This window comes from Diceros bicornis, chromosome 26, assembly GCF_020826845.1.
Source record: "Diceros bicornis minor isolate mBicDic1 chromosome 26, mDicBic1.mat.cur, whole genome shotgun sequence".
In the NCBI taxonomy this organism is placed as follows: Eukaryota; Metazoa; Chordata; class Mammalia; order Perissodactyla; family Rhinocerotidae; genus Diceros; species Diceros bicornis.
In genome coordinates, this window is record NC_080765.1 from 35,161,521 (window position 1) to 35,187,459 (window position 25,939).

Consider the following 25,939-nt stretch of genomic DNA (forward strand, 5'->3'; position numbering starts at 1 on the left):
GAGTGAGTCAATGAATGAGTGAGTAAATGAGTGGGTGAATGAGTGAGTGAATGAATGAGTGAGTGAATGAGGGAATGAGTGAGTGAGGGAATGAGTGAGTGAGTGAGTGAGTGAGGGAATGAGTGAGTGAGGGAATGAGTGAGTGAGTGAGGGAATGAGTGAGTGAGGGAATGAGTGAATGAATGAGTGAGTGAGTGAGGGAATGAGTGAGTGAGGGAATGAGTGAGTGAGTGAGTGAATGAGTGGGTGAGTGAATGAGTGGGTGAGTGAGTGAGTGGGTGAGGGAATGAGTGAGTGAGGGAATGAGTCAGTGAATGAATGAGTGAGTGAGTGAGGGAATGAGTGAGTGAATGAATGAGTGAGTGAGGGAATGAGTCAGTGAATGAATGAGTGAGTGAGTGAGGGAATGAGTGAGTGAATGAATGAGTGAGTGAGGGAATGAGTGAGTGAATGAGTGAGTGAGTGAGGGAATGAGTGAGTGGGTGAGTGAGTGAGTGGGTGAGGGAATGAGTGGGTAAGTGAGTGGGTGAGGGAATGAGTGAGTGAGGGAATGAGTGAGTGAGGGAATGAGTGAGTGAGTGAGGGAATGAGTGAGTGGGTGAGGGAATGAGTGAGGGAGTGAGGGAATGAGTGGGTGAGGGAATGAGTGAGTGAGGGAATGAGTGAGTGAGTGAGTGAGTGAGTGAATGAATGAATGAGCGATGGTTTCTGTTTCTGTTTCTGCAGGAGGGGCATAGGTCGGACAGCCTGATGGCTGGTGCTCACTCCGGGAATGGGCGGAGCTGGGCTTGGCACCGTTGGGTCTTGCTTGGTGACTTTGGTCGAGTCGCTTACCTTCTCTGGTGTTTGGTTTGCCTGGAGTGTGACCCAGAGAGGGAACGTCTCCTCCTCTTTAGTCGCTTTTGGGGGAGTTGGGGGGCGACAGGCTTCATGGCCGTCGGAGCCTCGGGCAGCGCTGATGTATGGTTGGGGGGAAGCAGTTCCTGAGGGACGGGTGGAGCCTGTCTCCTGAGCCGTGACCTCGACCCGCGGGAAAATCCGACGTCCAGGAAGGAACACTCGCAGCCAGGACAGCGCCTCCCCTGTGCACAGCGTGGCGGGCTTTGCGGAGGGTCTTCACGCCCCTTTCCGTCTCCTGATTATTTCCAGATGCTGCTAGGCACTTGGTAGGGCAGGACAAGTATTTTTTTTAATTGTGGTAAAATCTATATAACGTAAAATTTACCATTTTAACCAGGTTAAAGGATGCAATTCACTGGCATTTAATGCATTCACAGTGTTGTTCAACTATGCCCACTATCTAGTTCTGGAACGTTTTTATAACCCCGGAAGGAAACCCTGTACCCGTTAGCAGTCACTCCCCATTTTCCCCTCTCTCCGGTCCCTGGAAACCGGGGTCTACATTCAGTCTCTATGGATTTGCCTGTTCTGGACATTTCATATAAGTGGAATCATACCATACGTGAGCTTTTGTGTCTGGCTTCTTTCGTTCAGCATCACGTTTCCAAGGTTCATCCATGGTGGAGCATGTGTCAATACCATTCCTTTTTAAGGATAGCTGGGTTTATCCTCATTTTACAGGTGAAGGAGTACTTGGTTAATGGTCCAGAGTATGTGGTCTGGGGTAAACAGTCGTGATTTCTAGTTCCGAATTTCCCACTAGCTGTGTGACCTGGTGACAACCTCACCAAACCTCAGTTTCCTCGTCTGTCAAATGGGCAGTGGGGAAATCAGTGTCACTGTCACAGAGTAGACATGAGGATTAGATAAGGAGATGCCTGTGATGTGCTCAGCATACAGTAAGTGCTCAATAAATGTAGCTTTTATTTAAGCCCATGGGGCTCGGAGAGGTGAAGTGACAGTGGGAGAAGTGGAGCTGGGATCTGAACCCAGAACTGTTTACCACCACGCGCTTATAAACTATACCAGAGATGGCCTAGAAACCCGCCCTTGCTCCTCTTCCCCCAGACCTGGAATATCAGTGATGCCAAGGGGCTCCCACTAGCACTCGGAGCCTCAGTTTTTCCATCTCTGAAATGAGAACACGAGCACATCTCTGTAGTAGTGCTACTGTGAGGATGGAGTGAGCAAGTGCACACAGTGGTGCTCAATAAATGCAGGCCGTGATGGGTGTTCTCACGCCTGGACCCCGGGGGCTGGATGTCCGAGCTCTCCCCCACCCCCCGCCGTGTTCTGGAAGTAAGCCTGGGTTCTCTGTTCAACAGACGTACTCTGGCCTCTTCTGCGTGGTGGTCAACCCTTACAAGCAGCTGCCCATCTACTCGGAGAAGATCATCGAGATGTACAAGGGCAAGAAGCGGCACGAGATGCCGCCCCACATCTACGCCATCGCCGACACGGCCTACCGGAGCATGCTGCAAGGTGAGCCGGCCCGCGGCGCGGCCTGGCCCGGGCCTCCCCTCTGGGCGCTCCGCGGGGAGCGCTCGCTCCGCCTGGCCCCTCCTGTCCTCCTCCCTGCCGTCCTCGCCAAGAATGTGGGGTTTGGCAGGCGGTGCTGGGCCGCAGGGGCACTGTGACTGAAAAAGGGAAAAAGCAAGCCGATCGTCTGTGTTGGCGGCCCGGGAGGGTGAGGGAGGGCAGGGAGCTTGGGCAAATACGGGCATGGGCCTGCTCCGGCTCCTGCTCGGGCTCCAGCTGCCCGAGGCCCCGGACAGGCCAGCTGTCTGGGAAATGGTCTAAGGCTAGTCACCTCGGAAGGGAAGAGGGTGGGTGACAGCCCTAGGGCTGAGCCACCCAGATCTGCTTTTGCAGCTGTCACTCACTCCCTGTGGGATTGTGGGCACATGTCTTCTCTTCTCCAGCCTCAGTTTCCTCATCTGTAAAAAGGGGATGATGGTATCCATCTTGCAGCTTGTTGTGAAGATATAACGCAGGCTTTTCTAAACTGAAGACTTTTGCATATTACCTCCATGTTTATGTTTTATTATTGTTCCTATAAACCTTTTATTGAGGTAAAAAATACATACAGAAGAGTACATAAAGTGCGCAAACTTAAAGTGTCCAGCCTAAAATTAATTTTTACATATGTCTACAGTCATATAATCAACACGCAGGTCAAGATGTAAAATATTTCCGGAAAGTTCTCTCATGCCTCTTCCCAGTCAATACCTCCTCAACACCCCCCAGAAGTAACTGCTGTTCTGACTTTTCTGACTTCTGTCACCATCCATTAGTTTTGCTTGTCCTTAAACTTCGTATAAATTACATCTTTATATTATTTTCTTAATATTTTTCTTATAAGCCTCCCCGTTCCCAACCTATTTCAGACTAAGCGGAAAACAGCAGTATACTATACTAGTTAAGAGCGTGAATCCTGGAACAGGGCTGCCTGTGTTCAGATTCCAGCTCTGGCACTCACTAGCTGTGTGACTTTGAGCAAGTTACTTAACCTCTCTTTGCTTCTAGTTCCTCATTTGTAGAAGAGGCTTATAATAACTGTGACCTACCGCATGGGGTCAATGTGAGGATTAAATGAACTACTGTGGATAAAATGCTTAGAACAGTGCCTGGTATTTGGTCAAAATTCACTAAATGTAAGCTATTATTGTCATGGACGTGCCAGCTATATATATATATATTTTTTCTAATGCACATTGAAAAGAACATGTAAGTAGAAGGGGCCAGCCCCATGGCGTAGCGGTTAAGTGCACGCACTCCGCTGTGGCGGCCCGGGTTCGGATCCCAGGCGCGCACTGATGCACCGCTTGTCAGGCCATGCTGTGATGGCGTCCCATATAAAGTGGAGGAAGATGGGCACAGATGTTAGCCCAGGGCCAATCTTCCTCAGCAAAAAGAGGAGGACTGGCATGGATGTTAGCTCAGGGCTGATCTTCCTCACAAAAAAAAAAAAAAAGAAAGAAAAGAACATGTAACTATTAATAAAAATTATTGATCTGAATGGCATCTAAACTCACCTCACCACACTGTAGTGCACATGGACTTAGGGTACTTACTGTGCTTTATGTAGTGCCTGGTGTGGCAGAAAACTTGAAAGGTAGAAGTTTGGCTTTCTTCTTCTACCTCTATTTGAGGGAGGGCTTCTTCTCAGTCTCTATTTGAATAGATCTAGGCACAATTTCCCTTCTACACAAACGCCCACGTTCACTCCTTTTCCATCTTCAACACAAGTCTGTCGGGTAGAGTCAATGTTACCACCTGCAGTTTACAACAGAGGCAACTGAGTCTCCGAAAATGCCTGGAAACCCAGGGCATGACCAAGTGAGGCTTATCCCGGGAATGCAAGGCTGGTTTGATATTCAAAAATCAATCAATATAACCATATAAGGAAGAAAAACCACATGATCATATTAATTGATGCAGAAAAAGCATTTGACAAGATTCAACATCCATGCATGATAAAAACTCTCAGAAAACTAGGAATAGAAGGAAACTTTGTCAACCTGATAAATGGCATCTATGAAAACCTATATCTAACATTATGCTTAATAGTGAAAGTCAGTGCTTTCCCCTAAGATGAGTAACAAGAAAAGGATGTCCACTCTCACCACCTTTATTCAGTATTGTACTAGAAGTTCTGGCCAATGCAATAAGGCAAGAAAAAGAAACTGGGGCATCTCTAAATTGTGACCTTTTTCTGTTGGAGTCCCTTGGTCCTCTCTCAGCAAATCCCTTGGCCTCAGCAGAGTTGAGCCCGTGCTTTCTTCATGAGTGTTTTGCATGCACAATAAAAAAGGCAGCAGCCATCCCAGTATTATCAATCTTTGGGAAAGGATGAGAGGATTTTTTTTCCTATAAATTGGTCTGGGCTTGAGATACAGTTCTTCTGTCCTTACACTTGGGAAATGGCAACAGAAAAGGACTTTGGCAGTTTTAAAGCTGTGCGCAATTTTCACTGTGAATCGTCCAGAGGTTGTAAACCAGCAGCTGGTTGGCTGGATCCAGCCCTCAGGTAAGGTTTGGTGTGCACAGAGTTTTAAGGATACTTGAATTGGTCACTAACTTTTAAAAATTGGGAGATTGTACCTAAAAAACCAGATTTCTAGGTTGTTTTGAAAATATTGGAACATCTGGCAACACTGGGCCTGTGTTCCCATGTGTCGGCTGCCTCTTTGGAGGGGGTGTGAGTTCTACAGCTCCCCAGTCCTCACCTGGCCTGGTGTACTCACTTGTGTTATCTAGCCCCTGTATTTGACTTTGCAGCCCCTGGAATAGCTACCTCCAAGAGTCTCCTGATTTGAGAATTGAGAGGAGCCCAGTTCTGGAAGCTCCTGTGACAGGGATCCTGGTGTGCCTAGGAGATATCCCCCAAGGTAAAGAGGCTCAGGCATAAGTGCCCCAAGTAACTGACAGGGTTAGCGAAACCCCACAGATATGACCCAAGCCACTGCAGACATGGGACTGCCATCGCCTCTAAAGACCAGCAGATGGAGCCTTGCATAAATGGTGGTGGAGACACAATCTCAGGTTGTAAAGTGATGACTCTTGGAGTTAGGTATATATGTAAAGAAAGCAAGCAAGAAAGAAAATCCTTTGTGGTCTCCCTTGATGGAAAAGTATAAAGTAGTGGTTCGTGCACCTCTTTGGGAAGCTGAGCATCAAAAAGTTATGGTGTTCATATCATTTGGGGTGCTTTTGATTACAAGAAGCATAGCAACCAATGAGAGTGGCTTAAACAGCAAGAGTTTATTACCTCATATAACAAGAATTCTGGACGCTGATGATTTCAGGGTTAGTTAATTCAGCAGCTCAAAAAGAGACTTCTATGGGTTTTTCTTGCCTTCTTCCTCTGGTCACAAGATGGCAGCCATAGCTCCAGACATCATATCCTCCTGTGATAATATCCAAAAGCATGAAGGAAGTGGGGAGGTAGTTCTTTTCCTATGTCTCTTTTTTTATCAGGGAGGAAAACCTTTTCTAGAAACTCCATAGCAGGCATCCCTTATGTCTCATTGGCTAAAATGTGCTCACATGTTAGCCTCTAAACCAATCATTGGACTGGGATGTTCGTGATTGGTTTGGACTATTCCTGGTTCTTTCCTGGATCTGAGGGAGCTCCCACTGAGCACATTTTATTTCAATAGCAGGATGAGATAAAATTCCATTAGCAAAGGAGAAAGGGGGAGTGACAGGTAAGCACTGTCACAGTGCTCTTAAAATATCTATGTGTGAACTTAAAAAAACTTTAATATTATATATTCACTCTAGAAAAATTAAAACATATATTTAAGCAAAAGAGAACATACCAGCACCCACAATTCTATCCCAGAGATTAGCATCATTCACAGTTTGGTATGCAAGCTTTCATACATTAACTGAGCTGAATGGCATGAAATGAAGGAGGTTTTGACTATCTGAGAATAATCGGTTCCAGAAAAAAATCCCTGAAAATGGGGACCAAAGTTTCACCGTAGATAGTAAGGGGGAAAAAAAAAAGGTTTGACTGAGCTTGAAGAATGACATTGCAAATTATGAACATAGGTTTATTTTATTTTACATGTAATAGGAAGTTGGTTGTAATTGCAACTAGATGCTAATTCTTAGATTGAGTATAAAATTAAGGATATTTTTTGGGCTGGCCCGGTGGCACAAGCGGTTAAGTGCGCGCGCTCCGCTGCGGCAGCCTGGGGTTCACGGGTTCGGATCCCAGGTGCGCACTGACGCACCACTGGTCAGGCCATGCTGTGGCGGCGTCCCATATAAAGTGGAGGAAGATGGGCGCAGATGTTAGCCCAGGGCCAGTCTTCCTCAGCAAAAACAGGAGGATTGGCATCGGATGTTAGCTCAGGGCTGATCTTCCTCACAAAAAACCCAAAAACAAAATTAGGGGTATTTTTTTGCCTTAACGTTTCTTTGGACAGAATCATGTGAGAGCACAGTGCAACGCTCTATATGTCATGCCTGATTTCTGCGGCGTGGGCTAAGAGGGTAATTTTTGCAGACATAATGGAGGGAACAGCAGGTTTCCCAAGGGCTTCTGTTACTTCTTCGGTGTTTAGCACAATCTGTCAAGGCCCCTATTGTGTTCGTGATGACTGTCTAATATTCGGTTGTGAATTGACCTGACGTTTTTCGTGGCCTCTCCAAGCTCAGTGACTGTGTGACACTCAGCACCTTCAGGGAAGTCCACAGTTTTACAGACCTGCCACTTTTTGTGTTTGTACCACCATGGTGGATGTTGACACCCCGTCATCGGCACGGTGAAGGCATCGAGTCGGTGGGCGGCAGGTGCAGGCCGGAGAAGGATGCTTTCGTGGGGTCTGATTTCCTAAGCGGTCAATTCAGTGAAAAATATTTTCGTATTGGGATAACTTTTGCCTCCTTAGACGACCTCCCAACCTTGGGCAATGATGTACTTGATGACAGGGACTCCCTGTGTTTAATACATTTCATTCCTTTTAGGCTCTCTGTTTTAACACAAAATTATATCGTGGAATAGAAAATTGCTTACAAATGTTGACACTTTCTAAACCTTGAGAGAAAACACAACCGTGAGCACACAGATCCATAAAAGATAAACTCTTTATTTAGTTGAAATGTTATCAAATCGGATACGTACGCATTCATTTTGGCGTTACCTGATGCTTTCTGGCAAACTAGCGATGATAGACTCCAATGAAAAAAATCTCCAAAAAAAAAATCATGGGGAAAACTGTAGGCTTGGGAAGAATGGTTTTTTCCTCTGTGAAGTGGGAATGTGGTTTTTGTGAAGGAATGCGTAGGCCCAGTTTGTGACCCCGTTGATGAACGTTGCTCTCCCAGGGTATAAAGTCACTCGGCTGGGATCCACCCTGAGCTGTCTGTCTCGTTGGAGACGTAAAGCTGGCAGCTGTGGCCTCCTCAAGTCCTCAGTGGAACAAGTTGGAGAGTGAGGAGGAGGAAGGGTTGGGGAGGGATGGAGACCACATTCATTGAATAGAGAATGAGACATTTAAAATGTGTTACGTGGACCCTTACATTCCCGAGGACCCACAAACTGCATCCTCATCTGCCTCTTCATCGGTGTCTCTCCAGCACGTTTCCTGGTGCCTGGCGTGTAGTAGCTGCCCAGTTAACGTTTGTTGATGAATGAAGAACTATTAGAGTTGTTTAAAGAAAAGAATTGACCAGGGTCAGGATGAGTGGGGACTTACAAGCCTTGAAGGATGGTTTACTAAGGTGGGAGAAGGGGAGCCGGGATGGTGTGGAGGTGAGAACGGTGTGCTGAGGATGGCAGGAACCGGCCTGGAGGCGCTGGCCTGTGGACTGTGGTGGGGAGCTCAGGGCTCCCGGCTCAGCCCTTTGCTGCCTCAGGGGCGTTGGGAGTACGGGGAGATTTTGGACTTGGGAGTATGGGGGGATTTTCTAAGACGTGGTTCACCACCACCTGCCCTCCCAAAAGGAAGCCAGACACTTGGGGGGAGAAGGAGATAAGAGAAGTAGGCATTTTAAAAATGTATCTTATATATGTATGTAAATTATCTAATATATATGGAAATTATGTCATGTTTACCTTTTAAATTTCCCATGCTTTTTTGTTTGTTTTGGGAGAGATGATAACATTCAATTTCAAAAGGCGAAAATTCTCACTTCAACCCTGGTGCATCAGACCCCTAGTTCACTCCCCCAGAGACAACCATGTTTCTAGGTTATTAGGTATTCTCCTAGAGATGTTTTTTGCACATGAACGCAGATAGATATCTGTTCCCCCCCACATGGTAACGTTCCATATACACTGCTCTACACTTTGCTAGAATGTTGCATGTCAGTGCCTAGAGGCATTCCTTGTTCCCTTTATAAATTTTAGTTTTGGTTTTTATTAAAGTTATACGTGAAGATGTTTTAGAGTCAAATAATTCCTCAAGGCTTGTTAAGAAAAATTGCTCTCCTTTGCTGCGTCTCTAATTTCTCCTTCTCCGGGGGTAACCGTTGTCAACTCTTTTAACTGACTTTTTGGTATTCACCTCTGTAATCTCTAAAACGCTTGATTATATTGCTGATATCTTACTTTTTTTCCTCAGTTGTAGGTATTACTTATTGACCTTTAGTCATGGAAAACGAAGATTTAGCTCACTTGCCCCGTTGCTCTGCCCCTACTGCCTCCTCCCAACACACACACACACAACACACACAGACACACAACACACACACACAACACAGACACACACACACAGCATACACACACATACACATGCTCTATCTCACAGACTCCCCGTCTAGTTTTATACTAATTTTGATGAAGTGTGTATTTAGAGTTTACATTACTATGACAGTGTAGATGCTCCTCACAGCTGAGCTCTGCACTGTCTTGTGGTAATTTTCCTCTACAATTTGTTCTTTTCCTTGGAGTTAGTGATTGCCTTTTGTTTTCCCCCAACTTGGTTTTCTATGTACTTAATCACTAATTTGACCCCAAATTCTCCTTCTAACTGTGTGAGTCTCCTTTTAATGTGTCCAGATACGTGTTGAGAATCCTGTTGACATCCTCTCTTTGCAGGTGATTGCCACTGGAGCCTTCTGACCTGCCCCGGCTACCCTCTATGACTGGTAGCTGACATCTGGGATCTTCCTCATCGTCATTGGAATTCCCTTCAGTGCTATCATGGTGGAGTTCTTGTTCCCTAGTTTCCATGTCATCCTCTTCCCTGATTTACTCTCCTGTTTAAATGGAGCACATTCTCCAGTAGCTTCTCAAGGAAGAAAGTATGTGAGGCGAATTGAGATCTTGTGCATCTGAAAGAGCTGATGCTTCTCTAGTATTTAAGAGATAGGTTAGCTGGGTTTAAAATTTGAAGCAAGAAATAATTTTCTTTCAGAATTTTTAAGGCATTGCTTCATTGCCTTCTAGCTTTAGTTTCATTTTTGAGAAGATAAAAGCCAAGCTGACCCTTAATCCTTTGCGTGTGACTAGTTTTTTTTTCTTCTTCTTGGGAAGCTTTTAAACTCTTCTTAATCTCCCTGGTCATGATGGTATCTGGCATGGGTCTGTCTTCACTCATTGAGCTGGAGACTTACTGGGCCCTCTTAACCTATAAACTCATGTCCTTAAATCCTGGGAGATTTTTGTGAATTATTTCCTTGGTGATTTCTTTCTCTGTGTGTTCCCTATTCTGTTGTCCAAGAATTCTTATTTCCGTAATGGAACTCCTGGACCGTTCCTATAATTTTTATCTCTTTCTCTTGTCTTCTGATTTCCTTATCTTTTTTATTCTCTCTTCTGGGCAATTCGACTTTATCTTACAACCTTCCATTGAGTTTTACATTTCTGCTGTCATATATGTATATATTTTTATTTCCGAGAACTTGGTTTGTTTTTGAATGTTTCTTTCGTATAGCATTCTTTTTCCGTGGCTGTGGTGTCCTTTTTCTTGGAGGATGCTTCTCCATGGATGGTCTCTGTTTTCTTCAAGGTGAATATTTTCCTATTTATTAGTTTTCACTTCTCTCTCTCACGTGAGTGGCTTTCTTCAGATGTCTGGTGGTTCTTGGCCGTCCTTTCGCCTGGGATGGTCGAGTTCTTGGGCGCCAGAAAGTTGATGGAAGCTCTGTGCTTGCAGGAGCTGTTGCTCAGCTTGGCCACAGTACGATGGAGCTGGGCTGTTCCGCTGGGGCACCTCTGATGTATCCTTCAGTCTTTTTTCTTGGGCTGATCCGATTCTTCAGAGAAGACTTGTGCAATCTTCTGCCTGGAGGGTAAAGTTCCGTCTCCCATCATTTTGAGCATCTAGTTGAGAAGAGGCTGAGGGTTTCAAAATTCAAGATCAAATTTGCGTGTTATCCTCCTCCTTTCAATGTGGTCCCTGGTATCCCCAGAGCAGAGACTCTCTATTTAACCCTCTCCAGAGAATACATCTGCCACCTGCTGTGGGAAGGGCAGTCACTTGCCCTTGTAGAAGGGCACTAGTAGAGGATATCTGGAGTGTCTAGCAGCTTCTAAACACTTTCAACCAGTCCTTATGCTTTTATGTCCTCCTTTGTGCTCTCTGGCAGAGGCCCCTGGTCCTGCCAGTTCCTGAGGTTTGGGCTGGGGGCAAGGGGTTCGGGTTGCTTCTCAGGTTTCCCCACGGCCGCCTTAGACTTCTCCGTTCTTGGGACTGTCACCACTCGTCCTGTTTTCTGGCTTCCAAAGTTGTGTTGCTGTTGTCCTCTCCAGTTCATTTGAACTGGTTCATATGTTTTTGAAAATCCCTTGACTGTCATTTTAGTAATGTTTGGGGAGGGAGGAGAACTAAATGCATGTGTTCAACCCACTATCCTTTGATGGAAATTCTCTTGTGCCTTCTCTTCCAAAGAAGTAATAATGATGGTGGTGGATTTTTATTGCGTGCTTCCTATGCACTCAGGGCTTTGCGGGAATATTCTCAATTAATCCTGGCTACAAATTTACAAGCTGGGCAGGATCAGATTAGGACCTTTAAAATGAAGCCCTGAAACTGTTATGATGCCCGCATAGGTAATCCAGAATAAAAACAATGCTAAATTATGCAGGAAGGCTAACAATTTTTTTTCCCCCCATAACATTTGCCTTGATGGTTTTTATGAAATAGCAGATACTGAATCCTTTTAAAATTTTTCTTCATCTGCCCGTTCCTTCCTTGATGTGTGCGTGTGCATGTGAGCCTATGTTTACGTGACTTGTCAGATAATCCGACGCTGGAGGCAAGTGCTATTATTATTATTCCCCATTTTATAGCTGGGGAAACTGAGGCTCAGAGAGGTGAAGAACTTGCTAAAGGTCACGTAAGTGTCAGAGCCGATTTGAACCTGGTTTACCTGACTCCAGAGCCTACGGCTTGCCTGGTCGGTTGGTGGCCCTGAGCTGCTGCGCACAGCGCCCCTGTAGAAGGCTATTTGCTCCTGTGGGTCTATCTTACATCTCAAGGTGTTGAAGGCTCGGAGCTGGGCAGGATCAGATTAGGACCTTTAAAAGGACTTAGCTGACTTCGGTAAATTAACATGATGAATGTGGGAAAAGCACCACTACAGCTTCTCTGACAAAACCACTCGGATCCCCCGCCTCCCCTCCCAGGGTCACCGGTGGGGGTGGGGGCTGGGGGTGAAAGGCAGATAAGAGTTCATTCTGATGTGCTGAGAGCAGCCGTCAGGGTTTGTCACCCTGTACAAGATAGGGACTGGAAGTATTTTGTCCTCACCTAATTAGCACCAAATGGCCACTCTCGAGGGATTAAAAAAGAAACAACAGCTGGCCTTTATCAGCTCGGGCTCTTGGCTGAACCCTCTTCCAGCTGAAGAGAAGTCTGGAAGGTGGGATGATCCAAACTCCGCTCTCTGCTTTGTGAGTTCCCACACTCAGTTGCATCCGTCTGTCCCTGGTCGCCCATGCTCGCTGAACTTTCCGGAGAGAGCGGAAGGGCCCTGATGTCCGCTGGGCTCACGGCTCCATAAATCCCACATGGCTCGGCCCTCGCCAGCACCCTGCAGGATGGCACCCTGCCGGGCAGCCTCCCCGTTTGACAGACTGGAGAAATGGAGGCTCAGAGCAGAGTGTCGAGCCTGGAGATATCACCTTCGGCGTCCTCGAACATTTTATCTTCCCTCCGAGGCAGTGTGGCAGATAGTGGAGTGCTGTTGCCCCCATTTGACAGATGAGGAAACCAAGGGCCCGAAAGGCTGAGGGACTGGCTTAGGCCTTAAACATCAGCACCACGCTCTAACCAGCTGAGCTAACCGGCCAGTTGATAGACCTTATAATTAGAAAGGGTTCGACCTTGGCCTAACACCCTGTCCTCCTGGGACAGAATCGCTGCCATCTAGAACACTTCATGGTTCGCTGTTTTAGATGACCGTGGTGACGGTGACAGTAATAAAGATGATAATAATAGCAATTATTGGGCTCTTACACTCGCCGTGGGTAATGTTAAGCTCATTGTATATCAGTCTCATTTCGTCATTTTCGTATCCTTGAAAGGTATGGATTTTCATCCCTATTTTCCTGGGAGGGAAACTGACACTCTGAGGTGCAAAGTGTCTTGCCCAAGGCGGGAGCCAGGAAGTACTTCCAAGTCGTTTTGCTCCCAAGGCTGTGTTCCTCCAATGCGTCCCCAGAGAGGGGGCCGGCTGCGTGCTTCTCTGCCTCGTGGAGATTCTGCAGCAGCTCTCGGCCCTGTGTCTGGCCCGGGGGTGGTGAGGGCTGATGGTGGCTCCGTCCGACTGGCTCAGCCTTCATGGAAGCACTGGGAGGAATCGGTTGGCGCTCTGATTAATCATGAGAGGCTCACGTCTTTGCCAGGAGCTGAGGGATGGCGGAGGATCATCTGATTCTGATGAGGCCGTTGTGGACTGCCGTGGTGTCTTACAGGGCTGGGAGAGTGCTAAGGAGAATTCATCTTTTTTAACAAGTGGTGAATATTGAGTTGAAGAAGCAGACACGCTGACGAGAGTGGATTTGGGAAGCTTCGGCTGACTCTTGGCGACGTGTTCCTCGTGGACTGCACGTGCTCCAGCCTCCTCCCTCTGGGTCCTCCCAGCCTCGAAGGATCTGCCTCCCCACTCCCTTTCTCATCCAGCAGTGTTGACTGAGGACCCCCTGTGTGCCAGGGCTGCTCTAGGCACAATCTAGTGGCAGGGGCAGGTGTTAATCAGATCACCCCACAAATACATGTGCTCTGGAGGGGAGGTCCGGGGAGCTGTGAGGTGGAGCCCTGGGGGCTGTCCTAGCCTGGGAGGGCAAAGGAGGCCTCCTTGGGAGGTGACATGCGGACTTAACTAGGGAGCTGGATATGGGATCCATCAGGCTGATGGGGCTGGAGCGGAGAGAAGGAGAGAGTGTGAGAGGTGGGAGCCAAGGACCAAGAGGCCACCAGGAGACCATTATGTGGGTCTTCCTGTACTGTACCCCCCTGAGCTGGTCAGTTCTGCTATTAAAGATGCCAGAGCTTCGTGTGGGTCTGGAAAATTCCTGGTGGCGTCCAGCACAGCCTGCAGGGTATCTCTGCCTACCCAGAATCTCTCCTTACCCAACGCTGCTGGGGGAAAAAGGGTGGGGACAGGAAGGCAGGAGAAAGAGAAGGGCTCTGACCTCCACGGCGGTGGTTGAGGGCATGGGCTCTTGAGCTGGGTTCAAATCCTGGCTCTGCCAACGCGCCCACATCTCTGTGCCTCAGTTTCCTCGTTTGTCCGGTGAGGATAACAACTCTGCCCACCCCAGTTGTCGTGCGGGCTGATTTGGATGGTGCCTTGCCCCACGGTGCTGGTCAGGTCAAGTGCAGCAGGTCGTAGCTGTCATCTGTGGAGGGACCACGGTGGAGGCCACCACTGACATTCCCCTCTGGTCTGGAACTCTCTGAGAGCCGCCTTCGTGTGCGGCATTAGTGGGGAGCTGCTTTCTGCAGGCAGTGGAGGCTGTGTCCTTCAGTCCTCACTGGCCAGAGTAGTGGTGACCCTGCAGGGACGCAGGCCTGGCACCTCCCTCTCGCCGGGTCCCAGGGCAGCCTGGCACAGGAAGGACGGAGGACGAGCAGCGAGCCCGGGGCTGCTCTCAGCCCCAGCTTGACTTTCTCCTTTTATGGTCAGCCTGCGGGCCTCTGGCTGCCCAGCCATAAACCTTGAGCTCCCATTTGGGATCGGGCTGAAATAGCCTGTCTGTGGGGGGCTGGGCGGCTCCTGAGAGTCTTCAGGCCTGCCGTGAGGGAGGGCCCGCCCCCCGAGGAGCCCTTCGTCTCCTCTGAAGGCTTACCTGCAGACTTGAGCATCGAGAAGGAGGAGAGAGAGGCAAGGTTAGGGGTGGGGTGTGAGGCAGGGTGAACTCCAGAGGGAGGTGATGCTGGAGGCTGCCCCTGGGCTCCAGCCTCGCAAATCTCTGGTCTGTCCTTCCCGCCTCTGACCTGCCGTGTCCCAGGCCCTCTGCTTTGGAGGCTCTGCCTCCTCCGTGTCGCCCCCTGGGGGTTCCTACACATCCTGCTCAACACAGCTCAGTTGTCACTTCAGCTGTGAAGACTTCCTGTCTCTCTCAGAGAGCATCAAAACCAGCTCTTCCTTCCCTCTGACTCCCACCCTGGATCCTAAGCCTCTCAAAGGCAAAGACTAAGTAGGTCTTAGTGAACGTTGTGTTTCCAGTGTCTGGCACATAGTAGGGCCTCAGGACTTGTTTGCTGAGCGAATATGTGAATACGTGAATAAGTGTTTACCATTGTTTCTATCTCCATTGAGAGAGATTGAGAGATTGATTCAAATCAGCCAGCATTCCCTAGTATGCGTCAAACATTGTTCCTGGCACCTGGGATCAGGCACAGCCCTGACTTTCAGGGGCTCACAGGCTAGTAAGAGAAGGCTTAGAAGCAGTTTTGGAAACCTGATAGATCTGTGTGAAGTTTAGGGAGTCAGATCTCTTGATTCAGACATGGGGTAAATTTAACATAGTTTTTTAAGGAAGCTTTATTGTGGTATAAGTTATATATCATAAATGAATCCACTTCAAGTTTACAATTCACTGATTTTTAGTGAATGTATAGGGTTATGCAGCCATCACCACAATCTAATTTTATATTTCTATCACCCTAGAAAGTAATCTTGTGCCCATGAATATCACTCCTCAATCCCACCCCCAATTCCGGGCAATCACTACTCTACTTCCTGTCTCTATAGATTTGCCTCCTCTGGACATTTCCTGTAAAGGGACAAAGGAGGCAGTGTGTGGTCCTCTGTGACTGGCTTCTTTCACTGAGCATCATGTCTTCAAGGTTCATCCATGTTGTAGCCTGTATCGGTGCTTCGCTCCTTTTTATGGCTGAATAATATTCCATTGTGTGGAGCGCATTTTGTTTATCCATTTACCAGTTGATGGCCATTTTTATTGCTTCTACCTTTTGGCTATCATAAATAGTGTAAAGTGACATAATGTTTACTAAGATGGAAAAGAAAAACTCTGCCGGTCATATCATAGATAGTTGGTTATTACTATTCCAAATAATCTGTACACTTCCCCGCTAAAAGGTGAAACAGTGATCATAGTGAGGTTCACTGGTACAGTGGAGGGAACCTTTGGACTATGAGAGCCAGGGCCACCACCAGGCCATGTGGCACCTTTATAGAGTTAGACAAAACCACCCCTTTCTCAAGGCACTTTTCCTCTGTCTGCTGGAAGAATGTTGTAATAAATATACAAATCTACAATGACCAGCATGAATGGTTTCCTCTAGAGTTATGCAGTGTACAACTCATACCACTGTCCATGGCAGCCCCAGAGGGGATGTGCAGTAGAAAGGCCCTCAGCTTAGCTCTAGGGAGGTATGGAGTCAGAGAAAGTATCCTAGAGGAGGTGACGCCCGAGATGACATTTCAAGAATGGCTTAGGGTATATACCCCAAAGAATCGAAAACAGGTACTCAAACAAAAACTTGTACATGAATGTTCATAGCAGTGCTATACACAAGAGCCAAAAGGTAGAAACAACTCAAATGCCCAGCAATGGATAAATGGATAAACAAAATGTCGTATATCCATACAATGGAATATTATTCAGCCATAAAAAAGAATAAAGTACTGATATATGTTACAACATGGAGGAACCTCAAAAACATCATGCTAAGTGAAAGAAGCCAGACACAAAATGTCACATATTGTATGATTATGTGAAATGTCCAGAATAGGTAAGTCTAGAGGGACAGAAAGCAGATTGGTGGTGGCCAGGGGTTATGGGGTGTGGGGAAGGGGGAGTGACTGCTTAATGGATATGGGGTTTTATTTTGGGCTGATAAGGATGTTTTGGAACTGGATAGAGATGTTAGTTGCACAACATTGTGAATGTGCTACGTGCCTCTGGATTGTTCGTTTTTGTGTGGTTAATTTTATGTTATGTGAATTTCACCTCAATGGAAAAAGAAAAGAAGAAAGGAGAATGGATTAGGCAGGAAGAGAAGTGGTGGAGAGGGCCCTCTGCGGAGAAGCAGCAGCGTGTGCCAAGCTTGGAGGGGGAACTGCTTCGCACATTCGGAGAACTCTGCTCTCTTGTGTCAATGACCAGTGTCCGTGTTTATAAGAGAAAGGGGAGGGAGATGGAATCCAGTGGAAATTCCCGGGAAATCAGTTTCCTGGGCTCCACAGGGGTCAGCAGGCAGTGCCCACACCACGCCCTTCTGACATAACCAGTGCTCTGTAGCTTCCCACGCTGGGAGGCCGTGTGTTTCCGATGGGAATGTCCCAGGCTGGAGGCCCCCAGCACGGAGCCACCCGGAGGCTTCCAAGCCTTCCCCCCGGAGCCTGCTCCCTCTGCTGGGGACCCGTGGGGAGAGGCCCCAGGAGCAGCATCTGACCCCATAAATCTCCTGTGCTCCGGCCCAGGCTTCCCAAGGCTGCTGGGAAAGCCTGCCTCTCTCCCGGAAGCAGATGGATCAAGATAGCCTGTCCGTCCGTCAGTCTCAGAATCAGTCCTCAAAATAGTGGAGATTGTCTGGGCCAGCCCTGGGGGGTTCGCTCTCTGCCTGGTTCTCACCACAGGGTGCTCGGTGCCTCCATCCCTCGCCCCACTGCCCCTTCCGGAATCAGTTTTGAACAGGCTTCCCATTTTGCTCTCTTCTCAAGCAGATTCTCCCCCTGGGCGGATGCCGGAGGCACAGGCATCCATCCCCTCAATCCCAGGTCAAGGAGCTGGTGTGGTGCCAACGCAGGGCACCCTCCCCGGCGGATTTCCCATACACAAGGGTGACGCTGGCTCTGTCTCTCTCCAGAGCGTGCTGGGAAGATTATAGTTTTATTGTTTTCTTCCGATTTTTATCCTGGAAGGAAGTGCCACCAGTGCACGGGAGTGGATTATCTGAGGAGGACAAAATGATGCCCCAAAGCGAGGCCTTTGGAGTCAGGCGGACCCTGGGTTTGAGTCCTGGCCTGCCACTTACCAGCTGTGTGACTCTCTCCATTTTCTAGGGCTGTCCTACAAATTGCTGTAAACTTGGTGGCTTAAAACAGCAGGAATTTGTTCTCTCACAGGTCTGGAGGCCAGAGGTCTGAAATCAAGGTGTCGCAGGGTTAGTTCCTTCTGGAAGCTCGGGAGAATCCGTCCCAGGCCTCTGTCCCGGCTTTCGCTGGTGGCTGCTATCCTTGGCGTTCCTTGGCTTGTAGAGGCCTCATTCCAATCTCTGCCTCTTCCTTCACGTGGTCTCTAACCTCCCTCTCCTTTCTCTTATAAACACGGACGCTGGTTGGTGATTTAGGTCCCACGTAAATCCCGGGTGATCTCACCTCGAGATCCTCAATTACATCTGTAAGACCCTTCTTCTAAATAAGGCTGCATTCTGAGCTTCTGACTGGACATATCTTTTGGGGGCCACAATTGAACCCACCGCAGTGACCTTGGGCAAGTCGCCTCACTCCTGTGCTCTATTTTTCTCATCTGTGAGAGGGAGGCGATGCCGGTGCCCTCCTCGGGGGCTGCTGTGGGAATTACATGGGTCCTGCAGCCCAGAGGGGCTCAGCAGGCCCGTGGCCCAGTGAGCACCTCAGAGGTGGGCGCCTCTGGGGGGATGGTGGGCGGGTGGCTGTTCCTTTTCTCTCTTTCCTAAGCTTTATGGTTATAATGGTTTCCTCAAGAGCAAAAAAGACTATTTTTACATTGACCATTTTTGGTGGGACGAGGGAATGGTTATACATACTCACAGCACAGACATAAACAGGGTAGAAGTTGATGGAGTGACAGTAGGTCTCCCTCCTGTCCTGATTCTCAGTCCTCAGACGCTCTCCTCAGGGACAGCCGCTGTTGGCTGTGTCGAGAGTGGCTCCATAGTATATCCGATGCCTATAAAGTATTTCAGGGTGTGTGTGTGTGTGTGTGTGCGCGCCTCTTTTTTTTCTTGTGAGGAAGATTGGCCCTGAGCTAACGCCCATGCCCATCTTCCTCTATTTTGTATGTGGGATGCTGCCACAGCATGGCTTGATGAGCAGTGCGTAGGTCCGCGCCCAGGATCCGAACTGGCGAACCCCGGGCCACAGAAGCGGAGCGGGCAAACTTAACTGCTATGCCACCGGGCCAGCCCTGCCTGGTTCTTTTTAATGGCTGCCTAATGTGCCATTATATGGCCATGCCCGAATTTATTTAACTAGTCTTCTGTTGATAGACTGGTTAAATGGTTTGTTTTGCTATTACTGATATTGTTGCAGTGACCAACTTGTGTGTCTGATGCGTTCTTGAGGGGCTGTGGAGCAGCCCAGGAGTCGTAGCAGAGGGCGGGAATCAACGCAGCTGGACTGGATGATGGGACTGTGTGGTGATGGAGAGCTCTGATGCCGAAGGAGGGTGCTTGTCTTTCTGTCCTGTGTGTTCCTGTGGCCCTTCTCCCTGCAGGGACATTCCCCAGGCCCTCAGCTCAGAAGTCAGACTTGCCTGAGCCTCCCCCAACCCCCTGCACACAGCCCCCCGCAGGTAGCTCTGGCCTATGCTACCAGCTTGAGGTGGAAAAAGTGAGAAGGAGAAAGAGGAATTAAATAGCCTTTGGCTCTTCTGCCTTTTGTCCTGAGGATTTGGCTCAAGCAGGCCACCATAATGTCCATCTGTAATCTGAGGGAAAAGAGAGATAATTGATTAGAGGTGGGCCTAGGATCCGTGGAGCTGGCCCAATCATCTCAGTCATCTTGCCCTGGGGTGGGCCGGATCTTCTTTATGTGATATAAATCCCCCCACCTCTAGATATCGTCATTACTCTCCTCCCTGGTCCCCAGTGATACACAGGCATGACCTTCTCCAGTCCCATCCATCCTCCCATCCATCCATCCATCTATCAATCCATCCATGCATCCATCCATCTATCAATCCATCCATGCATCCATCCATGCATCCATCCATCTATCAATCCATCCATGCATCCGTCCATCTATGCATCCATCCATGCATCCATCCATGCATCCATCCATCCTCCCATCCATCCATCCATCCATCCATCCATCCATCCATCAATCCATCCATGCATCCATGCATCCGTCCATCCATGCATCCAACCATCCATTCATCCATCCATCCATCCATCAATCCATCCATGCATCCATCCATCCATCCATCTATCAATCCATCCATGCATCCATCCGTCCATGCATCCATCCATCCATCCTCCCATCCATCCTCCCATCCATCCATCCATCCATCCATCCATCCATCCATCCATGCATCCATGCATCCATGCATCCATCCATCCATACATCCATCTATCCATCTATCCATGCATCCATCCATCCATGCATCCATCCATCCATCCATGCATCCATCCATGCATCCATGCATCCATCCATCCATCCATCAATCCATCCATGCATCCATGCATCCATCCATCCTCCCATCCATCCATCCATCCATCCATCCATCCATCCATCCATCCTCCCATCCTCCCATCCATCCATCCATCCATCCATCCATCCATCCATCCATCTTTCTGTCTAACAGATATAATTGAGCACCTCCTATGTGCCAGCTACGGGAAATACAGTGTTAAACAAAACAGACAAGCCCCCTCTTCCCCAATAAAGCTTGCTTTCTAGTACAGGGAGACAAACACATGAGGTCATTCCAGATGGACCTAAGTGGTGTGAAGGAAATAAACAGGTTAATTGCCTGCATGCCCAGAGGGTGTGGCATGCACCCCTGTGGACAGAGAATTAGAAAAGGCCTCTCTGGGAGAGGAAGCCTCTGAGATGATGGGAAGGCGTCAGCCATGGCAAGATCTGGGGAGAGAGTGTTCCAGGCGAAGGCCCTGGAAGGGAAGAGTGTGTCCTCTGTGAGGAGCAGGCAGCCACTGAGGAGCCGAGGGGGAGCGGGTAATGAGAGAATGGTGCCAATGGGGCAAGCGGGTGGGGGACACATCGTGACGGATCTCGTAGGCCATGGTGAGGAGATTGGGGCTTGCCAACAGGTTTTGGCAAGAGTGTGGCATGATCCAGCTGTTTTAAGAAGGTTCCTCTACTATAATGCAATACACCTCACACTCATTAGGATGGCTGTTATAAAAAATAAGAGAATAATAAGTGTTGATGAGGCTGTGGAGAGACTGGACCCCTGGTGGATTGCTGTTGGGAATGTAAGGTGGTGCGGCCCCTATGGAAAACAGTATGGCGACTCCTCAACAAATTAAACAGAGTTACCATATAATCCAGCAATTGTGCTTCTGGATATGTACCCACAAGAGGTGAAAGCAGGGACTCTAACAGATATTTGCACACCCATGTTCGTAGCAGCACTGTTCACAATAGCCGAGAGGTGGAAGCAACCCAAGTGTCCATCAACAGATGGATGGATAAACGAAACGTGGCATATGCATACAGTGGAATATTATTTCGTCTTAAAAAGAAGGGACATTCTGACACATGCTACAACAGGGGTGAACCTTGAGGACGTTATGCTAAGTGAAAGGAGCACTCACACAAAGGCGAATACTGTATGATTCCACTTACATGAGGCACCTCGAGGAGTCAGATTCATAGAGACAGAAAGCAGAGTGGTGGTTGCCGGGGGGTGTGGGGAGAGGGCCGGGGGGGTAATTGTTTAATGGGTATAAAGTTTCAGTTTGGGAAAATGAGAAGAGTTCTAGAGATGGACGGTGGTGATGGTGGCACAACAATGTGAACGTGCTTGATGCCACCGAATTGTGTGCTTAAAAATGGTCAAGGTGGTAAATTTTATGTTATGCATATTTCACCACAATTTTAAAAATTTGCATGAAAAAAGGAAGGCCTCTCTGGCTGCCCTGTGCAAATGGTGGGGGCGTAGGAGAAGCAGGGAGACTGGGGAGGGGGATGCGGGCCAGAAGTGATGGTTCTTAGACGGGTGTGGCAGTGCAGGTGGGACAGGTTGGAGATCCGATTCTTGGGAAGCAGATCCTTCCTTCCCAGAGGCCACTTCATGCCCTGGTTTCCATCCTCTCACCTTAGACCTTAGCACAGCTGCTTCCCTGGCCTGGGAAAGAGGCCTCCCTCCTTTCCTTGGCTCGTCCCTACTGGTCTCCCTAAGCTGCCTTGTCTCCCAAAGCCTTCCCTAATCCCCCTGGAGCCTGGGCCCCTCAGGACCTGTGTTCCGTTTCCTCTGCACTGTCTTACACTCTTTCTCTGTACTTGGAAAAGCAGAAAGAGCCCAGGCTCTGACACACGATGCCTCAAATCCCAGGTCGGTCACTGAAGTGCTGTGTGACTTTGGGATACCCAGCCTCAGTTTCCTCAACCCTAAAAGGGTCAGGATTAAAGTCCACACGTGGGCAGTGCCTGACAGTGTCTGGCCGATAGTAGGTGTTCAATAAATAGTAGGTGTTCAAATCCTACCTCATCCACTTACTAGCTGTGTAACTGTGGGCAAGTTTTAAAATTTCTCCATGCCTTGGTTTCTTCGTCTGTAAAATGGGGATAAAAATAGTCTATCTCATAGGATGTGTGAGGGTGGAATGAGTTAGTACAGGTAAATGTTTAAAACAATGCGTGGCCCAGAGGAGGTGCTATGTATTAGACGCTATTATGTGGTATTTTCAGGACCTGGGATAGTGCCCCATACCTGGTAGATGCCCTGAAGGTATTTGAGTGAATGAGTCAATTTCTTGTGTGTATATTGAACTTCCTCATCCAGAAGCTCATGTCTTGTAGGTTTGCGGTTGGCCTTTTTGAAACCTCACCAAGCTAACTTTCTCTGTGTCAGGGGCTCAGGGTTTGGGAGCTGGGGGTCCAGAAACTAAGGGGAGCAAGGTCAAGAACTAGATGCTTCTGCTTATGAGGGGTTCATGGTTCTGTGGGGCAGAGACACGAGCAAAGAGGGAAAAGCAAACCCGGGACAGAGCATTCAGGAAGCACAGGTGCTATGGGACTCTGGAGTGGAGTGTGGCGTCTGCCTTGGGGATGGGCAGGGACCCGTGACAGCTCCAGAATTTCTGTCTGGGAGGGGCTTGGAGGCAGCAGTTGGATTCTTTGAGGGGGGATGGGGGCTTTTTTTCTCTAGCAAGATCGACTATTTGCAATAGCTTGGGAGTGTTGATGGAGATTTACAGGCAAGCCATCCCCTGACTCCATCACTATGGGGAAGGCTTCCCGGAAGAGGTGTCATCTTTGGGACTGAGGGTCCAGGAAGTGGCCAGGAAAAGAAGAAGGGGAAGGCCTACTGTGCAGCAGGAACAGCCTGAGCAAAGGCAGCGAGTGTGTTCAGGGGTTATCGAGGTGGGGTTGCGGGGGCGTTAAGAGTGAGGGAGATGGAGGTGCCAAGGCTGGGGAGGCGGGCAGGGGCCAGCCACGGGAGGCCTTGGCTGCCGAGCTCAGGAGTTTGGGCTTTATCTAAGGGCACTAGGGGGCCGTGGATGGCTTCTTCGAACAGCTTTATTGAGATAAAATTTGCATACCAAAAATTCACCCATTTTAAGTGTAAAATTCAATGATTTTTAGTAAATTGACAGTTATTTATCACCACAATCCAGTTTCAGAACCCCAAAATGATCCTTCAGGCTCCACCCCCAGCCCCCGGCAACACTTGTCTGCTTTCTGCCTCAGTGGATTCGCCTATTCTGGGCATTGCGTATAAATGGAATCATACAATATGTGGCCTTCTGTGTCTGACTTCTTTTACTTAGCATCACATTTTCAAGGTTGATCTGTGTTGTAATGTGTATCAGTACTTTGTTGTTTTAGGCCAAATGATGTTCCATTGTATGGCTAAACCACATTTTTTTGTGTGTGTGAGGAAGATCAGCCCTGAGCTAACATCCTTGCTAATCCTCCTCTTTTTTTGCTGAGGAAGACCAGCTCTGAGCTAACGTCTATTGCCAATCCTCCTCCTTTTTTTCCCCAAAGCCCCAGCAGATAGTTGTATGTCGTAGTTGCACATCCTTCTAGTTGCTGTATGTGGGACGCGGCCTCAGCATGGCCAGAGAAGCGGTGCGTCGGTGCGCGCCCGGGATCCGAACCCAGGCCGCCAGTAGCGGAGTGCGCGCACTTAACCGCTAAGCCACGGGGCCGACCCTAAACCACATTTTGTTTATCCAGTCATGAGTTGATGGGCATTTGGGTTGTTTCCTCTTCTTAGCTATTATGATCTGCTGCTGTGAACATTCATGTGCAGGTCCTGTAGGGAACACAGGACTCCCTGGGAGTCCTGTTTCAGGTCTCCCTGGGAGATTTCTAGGAGTGGAATTGCTGGGTCATGTGGTAAATTTATGTTTAACTTTTTAAGAAACTTCCAAAGTGGAAGACTGTTAAGTGGCAGAGTAACTGGACAGAAAGATCACTCTGAGAAGGCGTCTGGAGGAGGATCTGACAAGATCCGGGGAGAACTTTGATGAAGCGGGGATCCTGAAGGGCTGAGTGTGGTGATGGTGGGCATGGAGCCAGGGAATGGACTTGAGGCATGCTTGCTGCTTTGTCGTTACCAGTCAGCAGATATGATGCTCTGACTTCTCAGTTATGGTTAATTGGCTGACGATTAAAGGTGTTGGTAACCATCCCCATGTCCCCTGTAGGGGAGGAAATGGGCTCCAGAGCCTGGCTCCACCCCCTGAGGCCACTCTAAGAGTAGAAGGTGATCAGTAATGTCTGCTTAATCACGTTTAGTCTCACGACGCCGTCTGTACCCGCCAGAGTTCTCTGGTGGTAAGCAACAGAGACTGACTCTGGCACCTTATATAGGAAAGGAATTTATGGAAAAGTATTGGGGATCTCACAGATGGGGTGGGAAGACTGGGGAGCCAGCCTCCGAAAATGACAGAAACTGGGGCTGCTTGGGCTCTAGAAGCGGGAAGTGAGGCCCCTCGGGGCTCTGTCCACCCGCTGTGCTTCCCCGTCCTTGATCCAGCTCGGAGTTTTAGCTCAGAGAATCTGACTGATGTAGCCTGGGACACTTCTCTCCTCTTGGCTGGGGGAGCTTGTGGGGCAGCCCCACAGCCTGTACGTGATGGCAGGGGCAGGGCAGGGGACAAGTCTCCTAAAGGAACACAGGACGCTGTTCCTGGAAGAAGGGCGAATGGATGCTGCATTTTCAAACCAAAAATGTCCGCTACCCCGTACTCCAGATGAAGGAACTGAGGCATGGAGAGGTCAAGAATATTCACCCAAGGCCACAGAGCTGGGACGTGGCCAAATGAGACCTCAGTCTGTCTGGATCCAAAGTCTGTGTTCTGTCTGTGACCTGATCTGGGCAGGGTGGGTCTCCCGGGACCCCTTGAAGCTGGTGGGGGTTGGGATGCTGACTGCGTCCCAAACAAGTGAGGCTCCTGCATCTTTCTGGGGCTGCCTCCAGGACTTCGGGGTAGGGAGGAGGATCTAAGAGAGCCCTGCTGCCCTTTTGGCTTTGGTCTTGTCCCTGTGCTTTGGGCAATGAGCCCAGCTGGACCCCTGTCGTCCCCAGCCGGGCCAGCGTGCAGGAGCTTAGAATGGGAGGCCCACCCAGGAAGCGCCCTATCGAGACCCTCAGCTCAGAGCTAATTCTAATTCATGGCTCTTTTCTCTTTCTGTTCTCAGATCGGGAGGACCAGTCCATTCTATGCACGTAAGTGGAATTGCTTTTTCTCCTATTATTCTGGAGTCCAGATCAACCTATTAAAGAAAAATGTCTGTGGGGGCTGGACTCTTTGGTCTGTCCACCATTCCGAATGCCTGGCCCCGTATCTGGCGCAGAGTAGATGCTCACTAAACATTTGTCAAACAAATGTTCTCATCTGAGCCAGGCACACCTAAACCATTAACCGTACCCGGGGCCATCTGGTTCTGCACCACCCCCCTTTTTTAAACCAGCATTTATTGAGCACTAGCTGTGTGCCAGGCCCTGAACTAAACAGTTTACATAACGTATTGCATCTAATTGCATAACTGCTCTGTGAGGGTAGATGCCGTCTCCATTGATGAGGAAGTCTTGGCTTGTGTTAAACTATGACTTCACAATTTCACAATTAGCAACTACATTTGTGCCATGTTTGGTGGTTGGTGTCACTGTTTCTTTGAAGGCCAGGTGCATGGTCAGAAGATATTAACTCCATTTAGAATCGTTGAAAGAATCTTCACTATTCAGGAAAATCCCTCCTGTGGT

At 48.7% G+C, this 25,939-nt stretch overlaps 1 protein-coding gene across 1 annotated transcript in view; it reads left to right on the plus strand.

Annotated features, from left to right (window-relative positions):
- MYH11 (myosin heavy chain 11) overlaps positions 1–25,939 on the plus strand; it is a 123,520-nt gene that overhangs the window by 23,401 nt on the left and 74,180 nt on the right. Inside the window, exons 3-4 of the mRNA XM_058569970.1 lie at positions 2,226–2,382; positions 25,375–25,402. Coding sequence (XP_058425953.1) covers positions 2,226–2,382; positions 25,375–25,402 — 185 coding nt within the window. The remainder of the gene's footprint in view (positions 1–2,225; positions 2,383–25,374; positions 25,403–25,939) is intronic.